Source organism: Maniola jurtina, chromosome 18 (assembly GCF_905333055.1).
Source record: "Maniola jurtina chromosome 18, ilManJurt1.1, whole genome shotgun sequence".
NCBI classification, from domain to species: Eukaryota; Metazoa; Arthropoda; class Insecta; order Lepidoptera; family Nymphalidae; genus Maniola; species Maniola jurtina.
Genome location: NC_060046.1, coordinates 2,133,058 through 2,160,770, shown reverse-complemented (window position 1 = coordinate 2,160,770; position 27,713 = coordinate 2,133,058). Strand labels below are relative to the sequence as shown.

The window sequence follows — 27,713 nt, the reverse complement described above, 5'->3', positions numbered from 1 at the left end:
ACTAAGCAACGCCCTTATATAACACCAGAGTTTAGAAAGATAGTTTTTGATAACCTTCATAGGTTAAGCCACCCTAGCGCCAGGACCACTATTAAATTGGTGACTGAGCGATACGTGTGGCCAGGTATTAGGAAAGATTGCCGCAACTGGGCAAGCTCCTGTATCGCCTGTCAAAAATCTAAAGTTTCGCGTCACGTACATGCCCCAGTTAGCGATTTCAAACTTCCGTCTAGCCGTTTTTCTCACGTCCACATAGACTTAGTAGGTCCTCTCCCTGTTTCTGACGGGTACAGGTACTGTTTCACCGCGGTCGATAGATTCACGCGATGGCCTGAAGCAGTACCACTTCATGATATAACAGCGGAGAGTGTTGCTAAAGCTTTTATTTCCTCATGGATATCCCGTTACGGGTGTCCATTAAAGGTAACAACGGATAGGGGAAAGCAATTTGAGTCGCATCTCTTCAGCAAATTGTCAGCAAGCATCGGTTCCCAACACCTTAAAACGACTGCGTACCATCCGGCTGCCAATGGTCTTGTGGAACGTTTCCATCGACAATTTAAAGCAGCATTAATGTGTCACGCGAATGATAGTTGGACCGAACAACTTCCACTCGTTCTATTAGGAATTCGCAGTGCATGGAAGGACGATCTTTCAGCGTCCAGTGCCGAGCTTGTTTATGGAGAGCCACTCAGGCTACCCGGCGATCTATTCGAGCCATCTGCTGACAAACAGACTGACTACACCGATTTTCTTGACAGGTTCCGTCTTCATATGAAGAAGTTACAACCTACTCCCATTGCTCGCCATGGTTCGAGCAAAGTATTCGTTTTTAAAGACTTGTCAACGGTTTCGCATGTCTTTTTACGACAGGATTTTGTCAGAAGATCGTTGCAACCTCCATACGCCGGCCCATTTAGGGTGGTGGAACGGAATGATAAGTTTTTTAAGATCGACGTAGCAGGCAAAATAGTTACCGTTTCGATAGACAGGTTGAAGCCAGCCTATATCCTAACGGATAAACCAGGTAGCGTTACTCCAACAGCTGCTGTTCTACCTGCGAGGGATTCTATCGCGGTCCCTCCTTCAGAGCGACCACCTGCAGGTCAAACTACCTCTCGCTCTGGTCGCCGAGTTAGGTTCCCGGATTTTTATCGACCCTAAAGGTCTCCGGGGGGGCTGATGTGGCGACCGACCACTGTAGGTTGGTTAGACCGCGTTTTGGTCGTCGCGCAACTGTTTGTTGTGTGACGACGGTAAATCGCGGCGGGCAAATTCCAAGAATGCCACCGGCATATCGCAGCTGCGAGCGCACCTGCTAAACACACCTGCGCGCAGCCGGTAAGAACCGGTATTTACTGGCTTTGGCGTAAACAAGTTCGGTGGACGGGGAAAGACTATAAAAAGGCTTTCCCCAGATTCCCAGTGTTCAGTGCGTTTCATCAGTCTACTTTGACACTCGTTGCGTCCCCTTCGTGGACGACTCGCGATAATGAATAGAACGCATTCTGTTCCATGTAAATAATTAGTTAGCATTGTAAATACAACTTTAGTGTAAATTTTCTTATTGTGTATTATATAATGTGGGTAACAATAAACCAGTGTACATAACTTTGGGTGTATCATTTAACACCAGCGGAGTCATATATATATATACCCCACATTCTATTTGTCAAAAAAGGACGGCGTAAAACATCATTCCAAAGTTGTTGAAAAATTGCGGTTTTGTGGGATACAACAGTTTACGTGGGAGGTATAGGTATCAAAATATTCAAAAGCACGGTCAATGAACGTGTGCAGTCATGACGGGTTAAAGCTCCCGATATCGACCGGAACTCGTCGCGACCGTGTTCCGAATAAATTGCATTCCAATTCTTGAATGTAATTCTTCGGTTTCACGCTGATCCAAGTCTCCCGGATGCAAATTGTAATAATTTCGTTTGCTCGAGTACTCTTTTATCTCTTTGCGGATTATATTCTTCTAGCGAATTTCTGTTCTACATGTCAGGAGACAGTTTAGCTTAGGTAGATGAAGCTATAATAGATATTATTACGTTATAGGTGCGAGCATAAAATTAAGAGATACCTGATTTCACCAAGCAATTAGTAATTAACCACGGTTTAGTTAAACATTTTATTGAGCTTAAAAATTCTATTATCTATTAACAATTTTTTAAATTTTTATTTTCAAATTGAATTTATTCGACAAAAATGTCTTTGAGTTATCCTTCTAAACTTCTATTTCTAGCTTTGAAAGTACTTAGTGAAATTTTATTTGAATTATATCAAAATAAAGGTAAGTACTTACTTATTTCTTTAAAAATAAAACTAATAGATGCTAAAATTAAGTTATAAGACAAACTGTTCGTCATCTTAATTATGTAGGTGTGTGCACAATTTTATCAATTCATCTGCCCTAAAGGGCAAATGGCATATAAACCGTTCCGATATAAATCTCTACGGACAGAGACGAATTTGTTTCACGTATCGCAGCGCAATAAACAGTATTTTTCCGAACTTTCCACGGCTTAAAAATAAGGAAAGCCAAAGCCAAATGTGTCGAGATCACGATTGACAAATAACTTGGTTGTGAGCATCGTTAATTCTTCCGTAAACAGAGCACTGACAAATTGATGCGATTTTTTGAAGCGTTTGTTCCCTGTGCAGCCTATTTCGACGGTTATTATAAACATTTTCAATTTCACCGGTTTATAAATTGGTGTTCTATGTACTGCTAATAGTATAAAGCTACGGCCACACCTGCGCGAATGCAGAACTCGATGCGGAAACATCCACAAAGTGAATCTATACGTGGATGCCTACGTGATTGTTGTAGTCGCGTAGGGTGCATGGCGCCATAAGTATAGTGGGAAGCAACTACCGTGTGGCTGACCTTCCCGCTTCGTAGTCAATTTGGTCGCGCAATTTAGATGATGCTTTGACGCGCAAACAAACAGTTTTAAACGCCGCTTTTCAAATTGTATTTATGTGTGTTAAGTTTACAGAATTCTAGACAAGAGTCACCGAACACTTGCGTAAATTACGTCAGTTGAGTACGTTTGCAATATTTTTCAAGTTACTACGACAATATGTCTACTAAGTTTTGCAATGTTCGGTCTAACGCCGTACGTCCACTCAGGCGATTGTTTTGACGAAAACGCATGCAATGTATAATTGCATAATGAACGACACATCAACATCCGTTACGCGACTGAAAGATCGGTTCGCGGAGCTGGTGGCTGAACGTTCAGCGGATGTTCAATAAACTTAAAAATTTTGCGCAAACCATACCTATGCCAACGAATAAATACAACGACCGATAATTCTGCCGCCGAACTTTCAGTGACGTAATTTTCACAGGTGTCTCCTGATACAAAGGTATCTTAGCTGCTTGCTGCTGCAAGAACAGCAAGAGCTTAAAAGTTTATTTTTTTCTAAAAGAATATCAGCCCTGCTAATCATGACTAATATTGCCCTTTCCCCTCCAATTAAACATAAAGCTTGTAGTAGGTGTGGTAGGTACGACAATAGTCCAACGGGTGGGATTTGAACCGGCGACCTTTCGGAATGCACTCCAAAAGGTTGGCGCATTAGTAACTTAACGTAAAGTAATGATTTTAATACCCACTTAGGAGACAGCAATGCGATTGCAACGAGTTTAGGAATCACAGCAATGAGTTTAGAAACCAACTACTTACAATAAATTCAAAACTTTGTTTACAATAAATTATGGTGAATTTCGTTACTTGAGATGCAGTTCAGTTTCACAGTTAATTGCTAACTGTGATAAAGCGCTCTAAACCGTCTGAGTTCTTAGTACCCAGCTGTGTAGGGCTCGGCGATGTTAAGCTTGGAAAATAGGGGTTTAATTGTACCTACTATTGAATATATTGAATGTTACCTAGTTAAAGTTTAACTGCACCATCTGTATGAACGTTCTTCATCCATCCAGTTCATCGCGTATCATCCCGAAATAATCTCTACGCATCATAATCCATGTTATAAATGCAAAATTTTGTAATCTAGTGGAAACACCACCGAAGTAAGTTGATTCTACAGTTTCATACAGTAAAACAGTGTAACATATTTTGTTAAAATACTGTCATCCATTTTATCAAGGGAATTTCAATTCTATTGTTTCGTACCAACTAAGTAACTTCTACAATATTCAAATGTGTTACGCACAAACATTTATCACCGAGTCTCTACAGGGTGATCCCAGTAATCTACATGTCAAGAAAATAAGTTACGTTAAAGGTGTAGGTGACGTAAAGACCTTAAGCTCCGTAACTCCGTATATCTTCAGAGTAAATGACACCGATTTTTTGTGTCACGCTTGATTTAATTCTGAAATATTTGCGTCTGAATATGTATTGGGTGATATTTTTACCCGACTACGGCAAAGCCGAAAGGAAGGGTTATGATTTTTGTACAGTGATTTTGTACCGACATATCGTGGACGGATGAAACTGACAGCATGAAATTACTGCCACCATGCTTGCTACGTAACTACTATATCTAAAGCTATTTCTAGTTGAACCATGGTCTTGTATTACATATTAACAGAAGCGATGCAAGCTAAGGACACGAGCTAAGAATACGAGCTAAGCATGCGAGCTAAAGATGCGAGCTAGAAATGCGGGAGTAGTGTAGCTGTGTCAAATGTGAAGCACAACCATTGACTAAGCGTACTTTAGCTCGCGTCGTGCATCTTTGTCGCACAGCTATCTCACGCAAAGCATACATAACAAATTTTGCCGCTCCGCTTAACTTTGGTGGAAATAAATACATAGCTTCGTAATTTAGCTTTAACTTCGCTCGCTTAGCTACATACAACTCTGATTGAAAGGCAGCGTAAATCTGTATATTAAGCCAAACGGGCGTAACAACGCTTCCGCATGCACGCTCTCATATTATATCAACATAAGTTTCATTTGACCGTACCACACGACACAACATCTCATGCCTCCATGAACGAGGATACTAAGGATGAAATCACTGCCAGTAAATTGCTAAGTATATAACTACTAGATCTAAAGCTATTTTTAGTCGTACCACGCTCGTTTTTACATATTAGTAGAAGCGATGCGAGCTAAGGAGACGAGCTAAGAATGCGAGCTAAGCACACGAGCTAAGAGTGCGAGCTAAGGATGCGCGAGTGGTGTAGCTGCGGGAAGTATGACGCATAGCTTCATCTTCTCACACAGCTAGCTTGCGCAAAGCGCAAGTTTTGGTGGCAATAGACACATAGTTTTGTAGCTTACCTGGTTTCCTCACCGATTAGCTACAAACCACAACTCTGGTGGAAAGGCATCCTAATCTGTAGGTATATTAAGTCAAATGTGCGTGCCAGCGCTTCTGCATGAACGCTCTCATATATCAACATAAGTTTCATTTGACCGCACCACACTACACAATAACGAATTACGCCTCTCTGAACGAGGCCTAATGGTCTAAGATCCCTACTCACTAACACTGCTCTGTTCCACACATTTTGTTTCTCAGAAAATAAGTAAGGTCTAGTGGGTCTGAGATCTTGACGTGGATCTGGGTGGAGTGGAGCGGACCATGAATTTGCAAATCGAAATCTCCACTCCACAGCAGTGGAAACTGTGTAAGTGAAGCTGAACGGACTTTCAAATAAAATACAGGTACGGACGGACAGGTCGAGCGCCTGCTGTAGTGCCAAGCAAAGGACGCGAAGCGGGATGAGACGGCGCGATGGATAGGGTAGACTTTGACTGATGGACTTTGAGGACTTGAAGGAGTTCTAGTCTGCTCAGATCAGCTCTACTCTACCCCACTCCGCTTCAATGGAAACGCACCCTAATGATGAAATTACTGCCAGCAGCTTGCTAACTACGTGAAGTACTAGATCCAAAGCTATTTCTAGTCGTACCACGCTCGGGCTATAAATTATCTTCCCTCTACAATTCAACACTGTCAACTGTTTCAGCAGTAATGGAATATTAGATTCAATCGTGATTAAAGTACTATTTTGAGTTTATATTTATAAACCTAGTTTCTCGTTAGTTGATTCCTCTGTTATTAATTTCAACTAATGCTACTTTCTCTCGTAGCTTTAGTATTAAGTTGATGAAAGTATATAATTATTTTCACTGTCAGTTTACTATATTACTATTTACTACCCATATAAATATCCATATATAAATTGAAAGTGTACTTCTTTGTTGGTTTGTCCTTCAATCACGTCGCAACGAAGCAATGGATTGACGTAATTTTTGGCATGGGTATAGTCAAAGACCTGGGGCACTGGGTCGAAGTCACTAGCAGGCGTCAAATGTTAGTACATTTGACGCAAGTAGCCTTAACCTAGCCCTTTTTTATTTGATTTTATGTTACCATAGTCTATGCTAATATTATAAAGAGGAAACCTTTGTATTTTTGTATGTTTGTATTGAATAGGCTCAAAAACTACTGGACCGATTTCAAAATTTCTTTTACCATTACTTAGAGGGATTCTTCCGAATCCGTATAGGCTATATTTTATCCCGGAAAACAGAAAAAATAAATATCCACCTGTGCGAAGCCGGGCCGGGTCGCTAGTCTATTATATTTGACATATCGTTCATTCAGTATCAAACCAAGAGTTCATTCACTCTAGTTCACTCTGCCTGGGGAGTGACACAGGCTACTATTTATACAAAATAATTCACGAAAAATTTAATTTACTAAATCGCATATAGATAGCGCAGTCCGTCTCTAACTTGCAGTGTTCTACATAAAATTGTTAGGTACACCTTGTACGATTGTACGGAACCCTTCGTGTGCGAGTTCGACTCGCACTTAACCGGTTTATTATCCCACAAAACTGACTTGATGGCAAATCTTTTTGAATATTGCAATATCATTTATTGAAATAGTATTAGGTATCTAATAGTATTCGATCTGATAAATAAATTATTATTATGAAGATGTGATAAGGTAGAGATCTAGATATTATTTATAAAGATGGTTTGAGTTTTCTAAATATGAAACGACATTTAAAAGTAGAATAGTTATAAAGCAAAAGAAAATATAAGAACCAAAACAAAAATACTTTTATCCGAAAATTGTTTGGATGGATGGCAAAGAATTTTCGCATGTTAGCCCTTTACTTGTTCCAAACTTCCATAAATCTTCTTTAATGCCTGCATTTCCTTCAAAAGATTCGCCCCATTTGTTTCCACCCTCTATCAGTTTAGATGGGGAAAGATAATAATGTATTAACTTAGACTAAAGGAAAAATAGACTGGCGCCAAAATTTGAAGCCGGTTTCATCAAACATCCATAACAATTATTATTATTTAATTATGCAAATGCATAAGTCGGTTGTTGATACATTACACAAACTTAAACAAGGACTAATCCTAAATAATAATAATAAATTAAAGTTAGGATGAAACGAGCTTCACCGTTTAAAGCAAGTGATATTTAACATCGAAAAGTTAGAGGTGCGTGCCCGGGATTAAACCCCCGACCTCCAATTAGCCACTAGGCTACCACAGCTTTTTTAACAGTTACAACGATCAAATATCACATAAAAATAATATACTTATATGTTTTATGCTCGCTTTTATAAGAAGCAGCATTAATTACAGATAAATGTACTAAGTCATGACAATTGCGCAGTTTTAGTGTCATTCCCATTTTTGAAAAACTTTCTTATACAAACAACAACAAAGCAAGTAAGTTAATAACCTTTTTTCTAGGACGAAAACAATTAAAACTTTAACCGTATCTATTTTGTTAAACGCTAAACTTCAAGTTTCCGCTGAGTTAACCGCAGAAACTTAGCAGAAACGCAGGCATTATATTTTTAATTGAATTTTTCAATTACTTTTGGCCCTTGTACATTAACAACAGTTTAGTTTGAAATAGGGTTGACACAAAAGAAAACAAAATTTATCTGAAAATGATAATTTACTGCTAAGTAACTACCTACTATTATAGAATTTAGTTGCAATAGAACCCGTAGTAAGTTCAGGTATTAGCAAAAATACAGCATAGTGAAAGTGCACACAAAACAAGTAGGTAGACCAGTCTGAAAATGAGGCATATTACCAGTATAACTGCTGCAAAACAATTCTGAGTATATTTTCGCAAACCACTACGTTGCAACTTCAGAATGGACAATTTGTTTTACTACTTTTTTAACCACTCTTCGGAATTCTGGACAATCGGTAAATTATTTTGACAATTCAAAGGCATTTTAAAAGTTTTTTGAATAAATATCTATTCTATCTATGTACATAGTACACGTGACAACCCTTATTGAGAACATCCTTGGGCAATTCCCTTCCAAAAGCAATGTTTACAAAGGCGAACACGCCTGCTAACGGCACCAATTCTTCAAGATCCGTCAGCGATCCGTCTTAAGCCGATTCTAAGAAGAAATTGAGTGATTTTAGAGTTCAATCTTTAATGGTCACCCAGTCATGCCCTGGGCGGGTTTATAGCAGAATCTAATATTCCATTATAAAGGAAACGGGCAACATCACGAACCATAATGGAGTAGATACCTCTGGCTAGAGGATAATAATAGGTACGAGAATTACTTCGTTGCAAGCCAATTAAGCAGATACAACGTGTTTGTGGTTTAACTAAAAAAAAATGAATAGGTAATAGATATTTAAAGTTCACCCTTTCTCATTCTAAGAGAAACCCGTGTCATGGCAGACCAGCTATGGTTAGGTTTTAGCATTATAACAATATCTAGGCTATTATAAATATAGCTAATACCGGCTTTACTCACGTGGTTAGTCGAAGTAAGCCCGACTAGTTTTGAACTCATCCGGGGTCCTTTTCCCTTTAAATCCTAAAAAGGACCTGGGCTGATTTGAATCCCACAAAAATAGACGTTAAACATCATCTCATGATCAACCCATTGCCGACCCAATAATGAGCGCAAGTTTCCTCTCAATTTTAGAACAGTCTAGGCTATAGTCCTCCACCCGGGCCAAGTACAGATTAAAAGACTTCTTACATCTTTGAGAACATTATAGAGAAATCACAGGCATGCAGGTTTCGAATATAAAAACACCTTAGTTAGGTTCAGTCGAGTCGAGAAAATCATGAGATTAGGTATGACTTAGAAATAAAATACCTATGGGTAATAGACTCGAAGTGAAGTATTTTTAGCTCTGATACATACGTACGTAGCTACGTACGTATGTATCAGACATATCATGTATGTAAACTGACGGCTTAAATACGCTCCCCGTGGCTTTGTATATATTAAGCTTAATATATACAAAGCCACGGGGAGCGTATTTAAGCCGTCAGTCCTGGCTATAATCACTAACATCTGATAATAATTGTAAAACCTAAGAATCGAAATCTCGTTGTCCTAGTGAATTTTATACGGAAGGATCTGGTAACCCACCGCATTATTAACCCAAGAGAACTGCTATTATGTGATTAATAGAAAGGGGGCACAACCCTCAGCAATGAGGAATAAGAATGTACAGAAAAATATAGTTTTCACCATCCGAACTCAAAAGAAAGATGTTTTAAGCTCCAGTACTTAGGTAGATTCCAAATTGACACATTTTTACAAAGTTATTAAGTGTCGGAATCGTTTAACAAGGGCTAAGCGATGTCGTATTAATGAGCTTCAATTTAATAAGAATTTTAATTCCAAAACTTTTAATATTCTACTTGCAATGATTCTACAATATTTTATGATAATTTTTGAATCTTACATAAAATTCATGGAGTATTGACTGGTTACTTACCTGTAACAAAAACATTTTATATTGATTAAAATAGGTTCTACAACGGCATTAAAATATTTACATGGTTATAAAATTATAAGTAGGTAGATATAGAAAATTGTCATTACAGTATATAATTAACTTTAAAGTTTCACACAAATAAATAATTAAAAATAAATTCTGTTATTTTCCCACAATTTTGCAAAATAAATATGATAATATTATGATTATGATTATGAAAAAAAGTAGTTTTAGCAACCCAAGCACAATCAGTGGAACACATCGCAACAAGTCTCTCACGGTTTTTGCAAAGCTTTGTCGATTGAAAAGCCGCGACAACCGGTGTCACACTGTTTATGCTAGGCTGCTGTATTTCTGTCATTTTCCCAGACAAAATTTTACATAATCTGATTAAGCTAGATGCAGATTGTCTAATCTTATTCAGAGAGAGAAAGAAAAGTGCCTCGCTTTGTAATTTCACTGGCGCACCCAGAATACGTAAATACCCATGAACCCTCTAATGAAATTAGTATACGTTTCTGTATAACTAGCCAAATCGATTTACTCGCAATCTCTTAATAAGGGTACAATTAATACGAGATCATCTGATTTGTAATCGGCTTCGAACTAATATAATTAAACCTTCTTCTAATGGTGCGCTTAGACGGGCAATTTTTTAAGCAATTGTTGCTCGACAACACGTATAGATCAATCTGGAGCAATAAGTGGAGCAACCTGGAGCAATTATTTTGCATAACGTTGCTGAAATTTTCAGGTATTACTGCGTAAATGCAGTAAATTTCTTCATGTGGTCGTGACGTCATGACTGAATTGCCTGGTATTGAGGAATATCAATTGCCTGTGTAAGCGTAGCTTAAGAACTTTTGTTTCAGGGAATAAAGTGGTGGCGATTTCTTTACATAATATATTTAGCTTTTAGTTCTGGGTTTTTGAACGAACTCAAATAACCAAAATAAAATGAAACTCAGTTATATCCACATCAGGTCGGTATTGAATGATCAGTTTTACAAACTGGTACTTATGTACATTTTTTTCATAAAATAGATAGTATCACTCTGGATGGTGTAAGGATTTTAATTTTTTTTTCAGGCATTATGAAATAAAAAAAATACTTCATACATACTTATATGAACCCTGAAAATATTACACACCCTATTTTGGGCAGTTCTGCAAAAAAATAACCGTCAATGAGTAGATAGGTAGATAGAGATCTACTCAAAAATATCTGTTGAAAAAATTTAAGAGCCCACTGGAAAAAGATCGGCCATTAATTTTGACCGGCGGAAGTGTTGAGTTAACATTTTTATCGCAGATCGCTGGCAATCCGTTTTAATCAGTCCATCTGAGAGAAAAGATGGGAGCTGTCCAGTCATTAATCACCGTCATCACACTATAATATTATAAAGGAGAAAGTTTGTATGTGTGTGTGTGTGTATGTTTGTTACTCTTTCACGCAAAAACTACTGAACGGATTTGGCTAAAATTTGAAATATGAAAAGATAATATCCTGGATTAGCACATATGCTACTTTTTATCCCTGAAAATCAAAGGCTTCCCACGGAATTCCTAAAGACCCATCCGCTTAACCGATTTGTATGAAACTTGGTACCGAGGTAGCTTGCGTGCCTGTAATTGACATAGGCAACTTTTTATCCCGGAAAACCAAACGGTTCCTACGGGATCTTTAAAAACCTAAATCCACGCGAACGAAGTCACGGGCATCCTCTACTTACTTGTAAATGACTACCAAGGTAGCTTCACAAGACTATTTAACTCATGGATGTCAAAAAAGTAGAGTTCATACAAATATGAAGAACTTATTGCGTTACATACGCGTCTTACTTAAAACTAGTGCATTTGGGTCACATTTCTGGAGCACTATCTACTGTCTTTAGGCGTTTTGTATCTTCAGTCTGGTTTTTTACCGAGCACGTATTTTGTACGCCATGTTAAATGAACGCTTGCTTTAACGGTAACACGTGAGGAAACCTGCACGCCTGAGAATTGTCCATAATATTCTGAAAGGTGTGTGAAGTCTGCCAATCCGCACTTGGCAAGCCAGCGTGATAGATTATTACCTATGATACTTGAAATGAGACCCGTACTCAGTAGTGGGCCAGCAATGGGTTGATCTTGATAACTTCTATGGTTTAACATCATTGGTCTTGAAAGCAAGTGTATTTTTGTTTCAATGAGACAAATATTTTGAACAAAAAAAACGGTCAAGTGCGAGTCGGATTCGCACACGAAGGGCTCTGTATCATCGTAGATGAAATAACACTTTTTATTTAATTTTCATGGCAGCCATTTTGAATTTTTTATTATTTTTTGTTATAGCGGCAATCGAAATACATACTCTGTGAAAATTTCAATTCTCTAACTATTACGGTTCACGAGATACAGCCCGGTAGCAGACAGATGGACCGATGGGCCGACAGGCTGGGAGGCTTAGTAATAGGGTCTCGTTGTCACCCTTCGGGTACGGAACCCTAAAACATGATTCTAATTAACTTAAGAGGCGTCTCTTCGTCACTCGCTCCATACAAACGTAGTTCGTCTCTCATTGGAATACTAACCAATCATACTCAATGGAATTTTATAGAAACGTTCCAGGAACTAATATCTATGCCTGTGGTTTTCCAGATTTCCGTTAAAATATTCGGTTTCAAAGTTGCGCGGTCTTAAAAATTCACATACAAATCTTTGAGCCCCTGTAATTTTAAAACTACATATTTATAGAAAAATCTAAAGCGCCACAGGCACAGATATTAGTTTCTAGAATATATCTGCAAAAGTTATTAGATTTTGGTTGCTTAATATTGAAATGAAATTGGGGCTACGATTGTATGGAGTAAGTGACGGAGAGAGCCCTGTTAACACGTCATAACACAAAACGCAGTATTTACTTACACCATAAAAGATGACGGAAAAATAATAATAAGAGCCTGACGCAAAAAGAACGACCATTAATTTTCACCGGCCAAGTGTCAAGTTAACATTTTTACCCGGGGTCTCAAAGGGAACCCTTCTAATCAGGTTATCCCGGATAACACGAGAGTTATTCACTCATTAATCACTTCTTTTCATAATACGGTTACTTATTACAGTTTATCTTGCAAAGGTTTATGCTTTTTACCATGTTCCACGATATTGTGTAATCACGCTCACAGCAGTTTAAAAAAAAAGCGAAAAACGAGCAGGCGGATCACCTGATGTTAAGTGTTTACCGCCGCCCATGAAAATTTGCAGCACTAGAAACTTAGCAGTTGTAACAAAACATCAAGGTAGATTGCTAAGTTATACAAGTGTGAAATTAAAAATGCATAACACCCCGACAAGTGAAGGTTACAGTAACTAGAAAAGAGCTGATAACTTTCGAATGGTTGAACCGATTTTCTTGGACTATAGCTAAGAACACTCTCGATCAAGCCACCTTTCAAAAAAAACTAAATTAAAATCGGTCTATTAGGTTAGGAGCTACGATGCCACAGAGAGATACATAGATACACACGTGAAACTTATAACACCCCTCTTTTTGGGTCGGGGGTTAAAAAGTAATATAATTTAATTTAAAAACCATGGCGTCGCGTCTGCAGTTTCAGGCATCTTTGTAAGAACCAAGTTGTTCCTCGTTAATGAAATTTTAAAACATTGCCTTTGAGATTCGTGATTCCGTTTCGCTTTGATTTGGAACTTTTGATTGCGCAAGTAAATGAATGTTCTTTTTCCATTCCGTAAATTTATTCGTGCTATTTATTTACAATTTCGGTTCGATATTCTGTGAAATGCTGTGAAATATTATGTCCGATGTTTTTTATCTTCGTCAGTTCTGCGCTTGACTACTCACGGCACGATAATGATGACTGTGAAAAAATATCCCGGTTGAGTTATTATGGTAATTTTTTTATGTATCGATACTCAAAATAAGTTTCTTTTCGTCTGAAAGAAAAAGTTTAATATTTTCTAGTTTTTTTTTTTAATTTATAGACTAGCGTTTGGCTGCAATTAGATCTGGTGGCAACTGATAATGCAGCCTAAGTATGAGCGCGCTTGCAAAGAAAATTGCTATTCACTCTCCCTTTTAGGGCCTTCTGCAGGCTATGGTCTTGCACCGCCTGGATTCAGCGGCTGCCTGCGACTTGTTTGATGTCGTCTGGTTCTTCAACGATCCATTCATTGTTGTTTTCCGGTTTTTTTTCGGGCCCATAAGCTATATGTTGCATAGTAATATTATATTATTAATAATGTTTTTTTTCTTCCGTTACTTTAGTTTTCTGTTGTTTCTGTTATTTTATTTCTCTTTTGTTTCTGTTATTTTATTTATTTATTTGTTGTTGCTGTTATTTTATTTTTTGTTCTTTCTGTGTTTCTGTTATTTTTTCTGTTGTTTTTGTTATTTTATTGTTAGTTGTTTATGTTATTGCTGTTATTTTTGAACATTTTTTAAAAATAGGATAGAATGTGCAAAATAAATAAATGTTAAAGTAGGTAGTCTAAAACTAAATTTGCTTTGACATGGTCTCCAGCTGATATTATCTCCTAGAAAGCGTAATTATAAATTCTGTGCCCGTTAAATGCAACGTCATCCCCAAACCCCAGATATCATGTTCCATGTCTAACTAACTGCTGATTACATTAGCCCATCCACCGAAACCATGCATATACCCGTTGTTGCATATATATTCCACTTTGTACAGTTAGTTGACAATGGAATAATATATGGAATCGCTAGGTCCAAAGCTCGGTAGGTTTCTATTGCTCTCTCTCTCAATCTTCATTGCTTTAGGTGTGATCCCTTTCATTAATCACAAAACAGAACGGTTTACTTGGGATAATAATGCGGTGGGCTCCCATCCTTCCTTATACATCTTGACCTCTAGCAAAATACAGTACCCTGTACCCTGTGTGTATGACAATGGCTATAAATTATGATTTTGGTCACATGAAAGAACAGCAGTGCCTCTATAAAATTAATATACCTAATTAATGGTCTTGTACAATTTTGCGTGACGGCCGATCAATTTAATAAATCGATAACAACGTGGTCAGTTCTGTTGAAGGTCTATTTCTAAAATAAATAGACAGGCCCAGACCTGATTTTCAACTAAGTGGAGTGAAGAGCTGATGCGTTCAGTCAACCAATGAAATTTTGAAAAATGACGTGATAATTTTTTCACGTCTCATAGAATCTCATCGATCGACTGAACACCTCTCCGCTTCGCTTACGTGAAAACCAGATTTAAATCTAGTGTTATCCTTTTCCTTCAGGGAAAAATTTGAAAGAGATAGGGATTAGATTAAAATTGTGTTATCAGAGGTGCAGAGAATAGAAGAAAACGGGAAGAAACCAATATAAAAATCGTGAAAGCAACTTTCCATAAAAAAGTTATTTTTATGTGTTATTCGTAACTTTCCCTAAAATCCCAAGTACAATAAAAACAGACATTAAAACAATGATGTTTTATTCAAGTAATGCTCCGCCGCGGGAGGCTGAGCACTTGATTATGAATTGTGACGTCACATCGTAAACAGATGCTTAAAATTTAAAGTAACGCTCGCGCTCGCGGTGTAAAGAAATAGGTGTCGTAAAATGTGACAAAAGGAATTCAGTCAAATAAGAATACATTAAGTGATTTATATCAAACTAGAGGATGCCCGCGACTTCGTCCACGTGGATATAGGTTTTTGAAGATCCCGTGAGAACTGTTTGGTTTTCCGGAATAAAAAGTTGTCTATGTCAATAACATGGACGCAAGCTACCTCGGTACCAAACATACAAATCGGTTGAGCGGACGGGTCTTTAGGAATCCCGTGGGAACTCTTTGATTTTCCGGGATAAAAAGTAGCCTATGTCCATCCCCGGAATATAAGCTAACCCTGTACCAAATTTCGTCAGAATCGATTACACTGTTGGGCCGTGAAAAGGTAGCAGACAGACAGACAGACAGACACACTTTCGCATTTATAATAGTATATAGTATAATATATTAGTATATAGTATGGATTAAATACTGCAAAAAGCGCAGCTGTGGAAGAACCCCTGCTAGGAGGACTGACGATAATATCAAGCGAGTTGCAGGCACATCCACGCCACGTTCTTGCGCCGCTTGGATTCAGCAGCTCCCTGTGACTTGTTTAATGTCATCTGTCCACCTAGCAGTGAATTTCCGCTTTCTGATGCCATAATATCGCCATTCTAGCCATAGACCAAATAGGTAATATTTCTAGCGTCCCCAACTTTTAACTATGTGTCCTGCTGCACCTTGGTACCCCAACGTTTTTCAGCTTTTTAACTATCTGCCCTGCCCATTGCCACTTTAGCTTTGCAACCCATTGAACTATGTCAGATAGTCGGTTTCTCCTACGGATCTCCTCATTCCCGATCACGTAGAGAGTTTATCTACAAACACAAGCGTTCAAAATCTCGTTGAATAGTTTCAAAAGGTACTCGTATCACCATGCTATAATATAAACGTACCGAATCGCCCGCATTATGCAAATCCCAATTAATGCGAACTTTGAATCTGACATACGATACGCTGAGCCCAATTCGCAATCACACGATGGCGAATGCAAACGTTCATTTGCCGGGATCTGTATGCGGAGCGTTATGTCGTCAGAATTATGTGTTTGCGATCGTACGTCTGGTACGTTTTCCTGGTATGTTAGAACAGATGTAACCAATAGGGATGATGACCGCTAGTCAAATCAGCGACTTTTTATCAAAACTTTTTATCAATCGTCAAAACGCTCGCTTAGCTTAATAGGGCTCTCTCCGTCACTTACTCCATACAATCGTAGTTCCAATTTCATTTGAATACTAAGCAACCAAAGTCCGTGAAATTTTGTAGACATATTCTAGAAACTAATATCTATGTCTGTGGTTTTCCAGATTTCTGTTAAAATATTCGGTTTCAAAGTTACGCGGTCTTAAAAATTTTCATACAAATCTTTGAGCCCCTGTAATTTTAAAACTACATATTTTTAGAAAAATCTAAAACACCACAGACACAGATATTAGTTTCTAGAATATGTCTGCAAAATTTCATGGACTTTGGTTGCTTAATATTCGAATGAAATTGGAACTACGTTTGTGTGGAGCGAGTGACGGAGAGACCTCTCTTAAGAGAGCTTGTATGAAATACATAGATGTGAAGTCATAAACTTTTGAAGTAATTTGACGTGCTTTTTAGTGAAATCGATAATAATTTGAAATGGTTAGTTAAACTTAAAACTAACAGCGGACGTGGATTTTACAAATTTTGGAAGACCCTCTATTTAATATTTCATAAGAAATAATTTATTTTAGACTTAGGCTTCATCCCAAGTGTGGGAAATATTGTGAAACACTATAGACAGTTTAAATACTTAAATATCCAGAAATATTTAAATTCACTTTTACGTTATACCAATGAATTGATTTAGTATTTACCGAAGGACTAGGAATGCCTGGTATAGTGCGTAGTCGATGCATTATAGAGAAAGCTTCTTCGTGCGTGTGTTAGATTTAAAAATATCCTATACTAAAATTAATTAAAAAGTGATAAAAAAAAGAAAAAAACCTACATATAACGTTAAAAATAAAATGCATATTTTTAAAGTGTCATCTTCTTGAATTTAAATGAGAGCTGTATAATAATATTGTTAAAATAATAAATATAAACACTGTTTAAAACATTAAGTACAATAGAGATTTTATCGTTAACTAAGATTAAAATAATTCATGATACATAATAATTATAATTATGATGGAATTTGATGACATTAATAATTATTTTGAGATGACATCATCCATCAATTCTACATAAATCAAGCCTATAGTTTCGTGCTAAATTATTTTAATCAATTTCATGTTTGATCAAATTTAAATGAAGTTTAATCAAAATATTGGTTCGCGTTTTATTGTTTACCTACTGACGGTTCGTTGTTAGGGCCAGCGCAGACCAAGTGCAGCGAGTGACGACGTGTGGCACCGAATAGAGTAGGCTCGTAGCGCAGCGAATAGTCGAGTACAGGCACGGAACGATTATGACCGCTAAGCAGTGGGTTTAGGGGTGAGAATCGCTTGGCACCTCATGCGTCGCGCCTATGCAACCCGAGCATCATGCGAATAGCCGCTAGAACGCGCTTATTTTCCGAACAATACCAGCTAGCAATAGCAGATTCGTTTGACGAACATTTTATAAATCCTATTTTTCTGTGGGAATTTTGAAAAATCCAGTCATAGACTTACATATCAAATAAAAAACTCTAAACTCTAAACTCTAAACATATATTCATAGAATTATAAGGGATCCTGTGTACAAAATTTTCAGCTTTCTAAGTCGAATGAAAAATGAAAAATGAAGCGTTGATGAATTAGTCTTTAGAGTCAGGACTTCTTTCACATCAGCATGTCGGTGAAGCAATCTTGCACCTATTACAAAATCACCTAACGCACCTATAGAACTTTTCATTTAAAAAAAATCGTGTCTAGGCGCCACTTCACTCTCTCTCTCTGTGAGCGTTGCGCATTATTTTGTAAATTTAAATTACTTTTTTTAGAATGATTCATTACTTCTCATATAATTTGGGTGGATTCCACCTACATCAAGATTGTACTTATGTCTACTAATAGTGAAAGATTTTCTATTTATGCAGACTTTTCTCCAGCAGCCCGAGCACAATCACTGCGACAGCGCTATCTCGCTGGTTTTTAACCCTCGACCCAAAAAGAGGGGTGTTATAAGTTTGACGTGTGTATCTGTATATCTGTCTGTGGCATCGTAGCTCCTAAACTAATGAACCGATTTTAATTTAGTTTTTTTGTTTGAAAGTGGCTTGATCGAGAGTGTTCTTAGCTATAATCCAAGAAAATCGGTTCAGTTTGAAAGTTATCAGCTCTTTTCTAGTTACTGTAACCTTTACTTGTCGGGGGCGTTATAAATTTTTAATTTACACTTGTGCATCTAAAACTGTTGCAAGAAGCGCTAATGTATTGAGTTTCAATAATTAACCTTTGAAATCAAGAAACACTAACCTGCCAAGCCTTAATAAAACACTTTGTATTAATTGGCCCGAAATCCGATATCTATCTATTTCAAACAGTCTTATCAAATCAACAAACAAATTAATCCCTCAATAATAATATTGTTTATTATTCCGATTGTTATGTTCTAATGAAACTCGATATTGATCGTTTCTAACATAATCATTTGATAGATTGATATTGTAATTCTCTCTCTGCGTTGTATTCCTGATTATTTCCTCGAAAAGAGCTGGACATGGTAGGAGTCTTGGGTTACTAAATCGCGGAAGCCTTCCAGATTCTTCCGTATACAACTTCTCTATAATACAATATAAGTATCCATTTGATATTATAGCTGACTGTATCGATGATTAGCTTACATTCAATTAGCCAAGTCTAATTTGCAATTACGTCATTAGGGTGAATTTAAACGTTCATTTGCGATTCAGATTTGTATCTAACGTGTTATCCCGTTAGAATTACGTATTTGCGTTGAAACATCTGCTAGTCTCTTGGCTTGTTGATTTTCGACGATTCTAATCAATTAGTGGCTTGAGATCGAATGATGTAGTTAAATTAGCACCAAATGAGCTATTAATTTCAGCCAATATGTAGCTTAAAAGGAAAACATCGTGAGGAAAGCATGCCTGAGAGCTCTCCATAATGCCAAAGGTGTGTGGAGAGTGCCAACCCGGACTTCATCAGCATGGCGGATTATTGCCTGAATGTTTCTCATTCTAAGAGGAGATCTGTGCTCAGTAGTGGCACAGGTAATAAGCTGCAATGCTATATGCAGCTTATTACTAATAGCTTATTTAAAAGCTACTGATTTGTAGCTTTGCAATTAAAGTAATCTTGTTTTTCTGGCTTTTAATTTTAGTTTATACTAGCTGATGCCCGCAGCTTCGCCCGCGTGGATTGGTCAGATCCCCTGCAGCATCAGGATTGAGGAGTTGGAATCCAAATTTTTTATGAAACAATGTCGCAAAGTTCCTCTATCGATTAAAAAAAAAATTACGCAAATCGGTTCAGAAATCTCAGAGATTTCGGTGTACATAGGTAGAAAAACACAACTCCCTTATTGAAAGTCGGTTAAAAAAGTAGCCTATGTTACACCCTGGTCAATCCTCTACTTGTCTGTGAAAATCCCGTCAAAATCGGTTCAGCCGTTCCAAAGATTAGCCTTTTCAAACAGACAGACAGACAGACAGACAGACAAAAATTTTAAAAACTTGTGATTCAGTTAAGGTATCGTTCAAATAACCCTATGAGCTGAATATGAGGTAGTTATTTCGAAATTACAGACAGACACTCCAATTTTATTTATTAGTATAGATTATTTTACCTTTAATTTTAGCGTAATTTCCTACCTATTTATTATTTATCTATACTAGCTTGCGCTTGTGACTTTATCCACATGAACTACACAAATTTCAAACCCCTATTTTACCCCCTTAGGGGTTGAATTTTCAAAAATCCTTTCTTACCGGGAGTCTACGTCAAAATAGCTATCTGCATGCCGAATTTCAGCCCGATCCGTCCAGTAGTTGGAGCTGTTGCTGCTGTGAGCGTTGATAGATCAGATATTCGATATAGATCAGATCTAAATATTAATTATTTAATTTGAAATATATATAAACGACCAGCTGATCCCAGGACTTCAATAGCATGGATTTTTGTTTTTAAAATTAGGTGGGAACTCACTGATTTTCCGGCATAAAAAGTAGCCTATTTCCTTTAAATCCTACTTCTACATGTGTGAAAAATCACGACGATATTAAAGCGATGATTCATCTTAACTAATGCAAGTTTGCATACGAGCAAGGGTAGAGGATATTGCTCAGAACAATTTGCAATCAGATGAGGGTGGTAAACTTTCATTGGCAGTTTGAATCCGTACGAGCGTTATGCCGTTACTCGTAGAATCACGTGTTTGCTCTGGGACATCTGGCACAATCTGCTGGTCTGTTGATTTTCGACGTTTCTAATCAATTCGTAGCTTTGAAAACGAGAAATGTAAATTCGTTTTAACCCATTATAGCCTAGCGGTGCCACTTGACACCCAATTTCATATGTTTAGTTTTTTGCGCCCTGCTCTTGTAATAAGAATTAAAATCAAGTGGTTTGTTGTTTATGCCATGCTTGAGAAAGGTAGAAATCACTTCATTTAGTTTGTTTTGACCCATACGCTTTTTGTGACCTGTACGAGCGTCGGTAAATCAGTGTTGTAAAATATCTGCCAATAATGGATGCAGTGTTCAAGTAAGTGGACCATATTTTTAATTATTTTGAGTAATGAAATACTTTTAAGCATTTAAACTTGATGCCAAGCCTTTCATTGACTTGCTCATACAATAAAACTGTTGTATATTGTTTTACTTTTTTGTTTATAACAAGTTAAAAGATACGGGTGCCGTACGGAACCGCTAGGTCGTTATCGTGTCTTTTCATATTATGTATACTACAAATCTAAATTATGTATCTTTATGTGCTTCCATGTGTAAGGGCATTTTTGTTTCAACAGGGGTTGTACATTATATGAGGCACTTGCCATACTTGAAGAAGACGACGAACTCGAGCCTCAGTTGCTTTATATTGAACCTCCAGACCCTGCAATCCTATCTGACGAAGATTCGGCCGACGAAGATGAGGGTGGTTTCATAAATAATCTCACAGGTCGGCAACTCAATGCTAGATGTGAAGTGGTACTGGCATCTAGATCTGAGCCACGAGGTGCTGGCCGTCCATCAGCTTCCAAAACATCCAGAACTGGCAATCTAGTCTCTGACAGCATACGTTATGACGGCAGGAATCATTTATTGGTACCCGGTGGGTCACGACGCAAGTGTGGGTTAGAGTCTTGCCATAGTCAGACTAGGCTGCAGTGCAATAAATGCAACGTGGGGCTCTGTGCGGCTTGCAACCTACAGTTTCACACAAACAATACGTAATTTCATGGAAATAAATATAAATGTTCATATAATATACTGGAACTTTTAATCAATTTTTAACCTTAAAATATAAAAGACTATATCCCTTAATAATTCTTATCAAATTGTGTTAAAATATTTAGGCAACAATCAGTTAAAAGGAATTTATGAGACATTTTGAAAAGACAAGGTATTAGCCTAGCGGTGCCAGGCGGCATCCATGGTTATTTCCAGAAGTAAGGCTTGAACCAAAATTCTATTGATCAGATATGACTAAGAGGGTACATAAGAACAACATATCAAAGAAAAACTCAATTCTGAGACCTTAAAATAATTCAGGCTATAATGGGTTAACCAACATCAAAAAAGGACCTATTCCACGTATATGCGCCTTACTCACAACCTCGAACGGGAAGCTGGAAGAAATCTCTGTTTAGAGATAATCATTTCTAATGTAACTTAATTTATTATTACTTTGTAACTACAATTTTGGTACATGAAAAATAAAAATAAATATAAATAAATAAATTAAGGTTGGCAATTTATTACGGCATGGTTATATATTTGTTTCGTCGATATCTTTTTTTGGCTGAACCGATTTAAATTATTATTATTTTTAGTTAATAAAATTATGCTCTCTAGGTGGTTTTATTACTGGTAAAAATCTGACTGAGATATGTGTTAATTTGAGATAGTGAGTGGATATTCAAATACACCCAAAATGCTGCATGCACTGTTGTATGAAAAAAAATGTTTTTCTATCTCTCCCTCTCGTTCTTCTCTACTCTGTTTTGTTCCAACACAATGTGTTTACCTACAGACTGTTTAAGAGGGCTCTCTCCGTCACTCGTTTCCACTCGTTTCATACAATCGTAGTTCCAATTTCATTTAAATATTAAGCAACCTAAGTCCATGAAATTTTGCAGACATATTCTAGAAACTAATATCTATGTCTGTGGTTTTCCAGATTTCTGTTAAAATATTCGGTTTCAAAGTTACGCGGTCTTAAAATTTTCATACAAATCTTGGAGCCCCTGTAATTTTAAAACTACACATTTTTAGAAAGTCTAAAACACCACAGACACAGATATTAGTTTCTAGAATATGTCTGCAAGATTTCATGGACTTTGGTTGCTTAATATTCAAATGAAATTGGAACTACGATTGTATGAAACGAGTGGAAACGAGTGACGGAGAGAGCCCTGTTAAAGGATTTTGAGTATGTTTCGAAAGATGATATCTAATGAACTCCGTTCATCAAAAATATTTCTCCCTAGTTAACCACGAAATATTAAGTCTAAAATCATTCGTTAAGTTTTGTTTATAGTTTGAGCAAAATGACTCCATGAAGCTCGCAGAATCCATTAACCGTTACTCAGAGCTAGTGCCTAGGTGTGTTGTCAGAGATCGCTTGAAGTACGGTGACTAAATGGAGTTTCTAAAGGCAAGGTTTTAGATGACAGGCTATCAATATTCGATGTTATTGGTTTATTGTGGGTCGATGTAGCTTGTAATCCAAGCTCTAAAATGTGTTTTATATTAATACTAGAGGATGCCCGCAACTACGTCCGCGTGGATTTAGGATTTTGAAGATCCCGCGGGAACTGTTTGATTTTCCAGGATAAAAAGTTGCCCATGTCAATTTCAGGGACGCAAGCTACCTCGGTACCAAATTTTATACGAATCGGTCAAGCGGATGGGTCTTTAGGAATCCCGCGGGAACTGTTTGATTTTCCGGGATAAAAATAGCCTATGTACGTCTCCGGGATATAAGCTAACTCTGTACCAAATTTCGTCAGAATCGATTAAACTGTTGGGCCGTGAAAAGGTAGCAGACAGACAGACACACTTTCGCATTTATAATATTAGTATGGATTCTGTGTGAAGATAGATAGATAAATAAACTCAAAGGTTACAGATTGCTACTGGCGCTCAATTATAGGTTTGACTTCACCATCATGACCCCATGATTCACCACCTCTTAGGATAAGAAGGGTTTGGAGTTTGGACATAGTCTACCACGCTGGCTAATTGCGGATTGGTAAACTTCACACACTTTTGAGAACCTTATATAGAACTCTCAGGTGTGATTGACTCCCGATATTTTCTTTCACCATTAAAGCAAGTGGTACTACCGTGGCGTGTAGAAGTCCCTACAAGAAACCCATGTAATGTCCAGCAGTAGACGTCTATTTGCTCAGGACGAATATCCTAACTAGGTACTTTTAGTAGCAACTATAACTTCATAAAATGTTAAAATAATATTGAAATGGAATTAATTAAGTTTAAGCTGAATTTAGTTACTCCAACAAACGTGTAACAATTCCTGTGCAATTTGTGACTCGGCTCCGACTGACGGATTTAGTTGGAAATTGAAATTTTATCCTCTCGACACGGAACTCACACGGACGGACGAAATTATTTCACTAATCCTGCACGTGCCTCTGTTAATACTCTTCTTCGTACAGGCACATTATAGAGTCTGTTTATTCATTATTTTATACCTCAGGGTTCCGAAATCTACCATCATTATCTCAATCCATAGCAGGCCTGCCTATTGGGCGTAGATTTTCTCTCAGATTGTGAAGAGTGCCACAGTATACAATGGCTAAGTGCGATTTGGCAGACTTCACAGAAGCCAAGCCACTGGATAAGACCATATTTTTCTTTGACAAAACAATTATTATTATTTATTCACTTATTACCACCTACTTTGAAAAAATATTTGCTTATTATATCGCTGCTTTTACAATATTTATTGAAACTTTATACAAAACTTATTTTACACAGCAGAAACAATTGCGCCTATACATCAAGCTCAAGCAAGTAAAGCGCTAAGGAAATCCAATAAACTTTCAGATTTCCAGCAACAAATTCAACATAGCCGAAGTTCCAAGCATTAGCTGTTTCGCTATAAAAATTTACTCTCAAATAAAATTTGTCTTAAAGTCTTCAAGTATTCTACAAATATTCAAGATAAAAAGCGGATGTAAGGAGGTGTTATTTTTACATAATAAAGCGGCGAGAGAAGGGGTGTCTAAAGAGTGCTGATGTCGGGTCAAAGTTTTGTTTTATTATTTCTCCTTTTTATATGCTCAACGACAATACGCTGAATGGTTTTTGATGAAAGATTGTTGCTATTTATTATGCATATGAAACTATGACTGCTTGCAGTGATTTTGTCTCAGTTTTTCATTTTCCTTGAGACGGACGGATTTTTTTCATAATTACTATTTGTGATTGATTTCTTACATCTCCAGAGCTAGACTAGATACTTATTTTGAGTTCTGTGCTGTCATTTCTACTCTCTCTTGAGAAAGTAGTTCAGAGGGCTATGTTTGACTATCGGTATTGAAAACCGGTAGTGTTTGGGAAAAGTAATTTTGAGACAAAAGCTACTAAAATTATGTCTGAAATGTAAAGTTGTTTTTAATAATGAATAAATAAAAGTTAAATTGTTTTAGAATTATCATACTCCTAATCTTATGTGTTTTCGCACAAAATTTCCATTTTAGTGTTAAAATAGGAATCTTTCGAGGCATATAATCAATATTTTTTTCAATGTTTTATGTATCAATGAACCTAGATAATGATGAAACAAATCGATGTTTAATACTTAGTTTTGAGCGTATAATATCAAATAATGTAGTAACTACCCTCCTGTGTTTATGACAAGTGATATTTAAAATGCTGATGATGATATAATATTTACTTAAGATAAAAATAACCACATGTTATAAGAACTCATGAATTGTAAACTTGCTAAAGTGTATCCGAGACGGGCTAATGCGCGAGCTAAAGTGATATTTAAACTGCTGATGTTGGGTACAAGCTGGGAGGACTTTATCGAACTTTTGTATTATCATTTTTCCCCTTTATCTTCGGAGTGTGTCACTTACTGGTATCTCGTGGCACGCTGAACGGATTTTAATGAGTTTCACACTGGTTTTGTGCTAGACAACTAAATAATGGTTTGTCCAAGAAAATACCCCTTGATTTAAAAATGTACATGACAGAAAGAGACAAAGATAGATCGAAATGTTGATATCGATTACTTTCACATATAACGAATATGTTTTGCTAAACTAATTTTATCTAAATAAAAAAGAATGGAATACCAATTTTTAAACTTGTGTTTTGATAAATGTATTCAAATTTTCACCAATATGTTCCACTTTTGATAATTTCAGTATAAATCTGTGCCTACATAAAATACAACTTTTGTTTGAAATATCCCTTCCATACTATGTGAGTAGGTAATAATGACGAATAGGTTTTTCCTGTTGGACTAAATTCAGTAAACCGATATCTGTTTCACGGTATTTTGTAGCTCGTTTGTCACCACTTCACATCGCCCGGCCGGGTCTGCCCTGGGGAAATTTATAAAATAGTTTGACACATCATTTGTCAAAATGTTGGAAAAAGTCCTCGGAACGTACTCGTTGCCTGAAGAATGTCGTTGTATTTATCGTTACAAGTAAGTGTTGAAAAATGGATCTTTGTAGAATCTTACTTCTCTTTCAATATATAATAATAATATTAAAACACATTTATTTAGAAACTTGCGCGGATGAAGTTGCGGGCATCATTTAGTCTGCATCTACACTATTATATACCTATACGTATATAAAGAGGAAAAGTTTGTAAGTTTGTTTATAGGAGGTATATCTCTTTAAAAATCCTGTGTACAAAATTTTCAGCTTTCTAAGTCGAATGAAAAATGAAAAATGAAGCGTTGATGAATTAGTCTTTAGAGTCAGGACTTCTTTCACATCAGCATGTCGGTGAAGCAATCTTGCACCTATTACAAAATCACCTAACGCACCTATAGAACTTTTCATTTAAAAAAAATCGTGTCTAGGCGCCACTTCACTCTCTCTCTCTGTGAGCGTTGCGCATTATTTTGTAAATTTAAATTACTTTTTTTAGAATGATTCATTACTTCTCATATAATTTGGGTGGATTCCACCTACATCAAGATTGTACTTATGTCTACTAATAGTGAAAGATTTTCTATTTATGCAGACTTTTCTCCAGCAGCCCGAGCACAATCACTGCGACAGCGCTATCTCGCTGGTTTTTAACCCTCGACCCAAAAAGAGGGGTGTTATAAGTTTGACGTGTGTATCTGTATATCTGTCTGTGGCATCGTAGCTCCTAAACTAATGAACCGATTTTAATTTAGTTTTTTTGTTTGAAAGTGGCTTGATCGAGAGTGTTCTTAGCTATAATCCAAGAAAATCGGTTCAGTTTGAAAGTTATCAGCTCTTTTCTAGTTACTGTAACCTTTACTTGTCGGGGGCGTTATAAATTTTTAATTTACACTTGTGCATCTAAAACTGTTGCAAGAAGCGCTAATGTATTGAGTTTCAATAATTAACCTTTGAAATCAAGAAACACTAACCTGCCAAGCCTTAATAAAACACTTTGTATTAATTGGCCCGAAATCCGATATCTATCTATTTCAAACAGTCTTATCAAATCAACAAACAAATTAATCCCTCAATAATAATATTGTTTATTATTCCGATTGTTATGTTCTAATGAAACTCGATATTGATCGTTTCTAACATAATCATTTGATAGATTGATATTGTAATTCTCTCTCTGCGTTGTATTCCTGATTATTTCCTCGAAAAGAGCTGGACATGGTAGGAGTCTTGGGTTACTAAATCGCGGAAGCCTTCCAGATTCTTCCGTATACAACTTCTCTATAATACAATATAAGTATCCATTTGATATTATAGCTGACTGTATCGATGATTAGCTTACATTCAATTAGCCAAGTCTAATTTGCAATTACGTCATTAGGGTGAATTTAAACGTTCATTTGCGATTCAGATTTGTATCTAACGTGTTATCCCGTTAGAATTACGTATTTGCGTTGAAACATCTGCTAGTCTCTTGGCTTGTTGATTTTCGACGATTCTAATCAATTAGTGGCTTGAGATCGAATGATGTAGTTAAATTAGCACCAAATGAGCTATTAATTTCAGCCAATATGTAGCTTAAAAGGAAAACATCGTGAGGAAAGCATGC

General features: G+C 36.8%; 2 protein-coding genes across 2 annotated transcripts in view; one reads left to right on the top strand and one right to left on the bottom strand.

Moving 5' to 3' along the window:
• LOC123874317 (acetylcholine receptor subunit alpha-like 1) overlaps positions 1-27,713 on the bottom strand; it is a 336,305-nt gene that overhangs the window by 184,737 nt on the left and 123,855 nt on the right. The gene's annotated exons all lie outside the window — the stretch shown is intronic.
• Positions 20,877-22,022, top strand: LOC123874336 (piggyBac transposable element-derived protein 3-like). Its single transcript, XM_045919612.1, has 2 exons — positions 20,877-21,006; positions 21,269-22,022. The coding sequence occupies exons 1-2, from the start codon at positions 20,990-20,992 to the stop codon at positions 21,693-21,695; spliced, it is 444 nt and encodes a 147-aa protein (XP_045775568.1). The 5' UTR covers positions 20,877-20,989; the 3' UTR covers positions 21,696-22,022.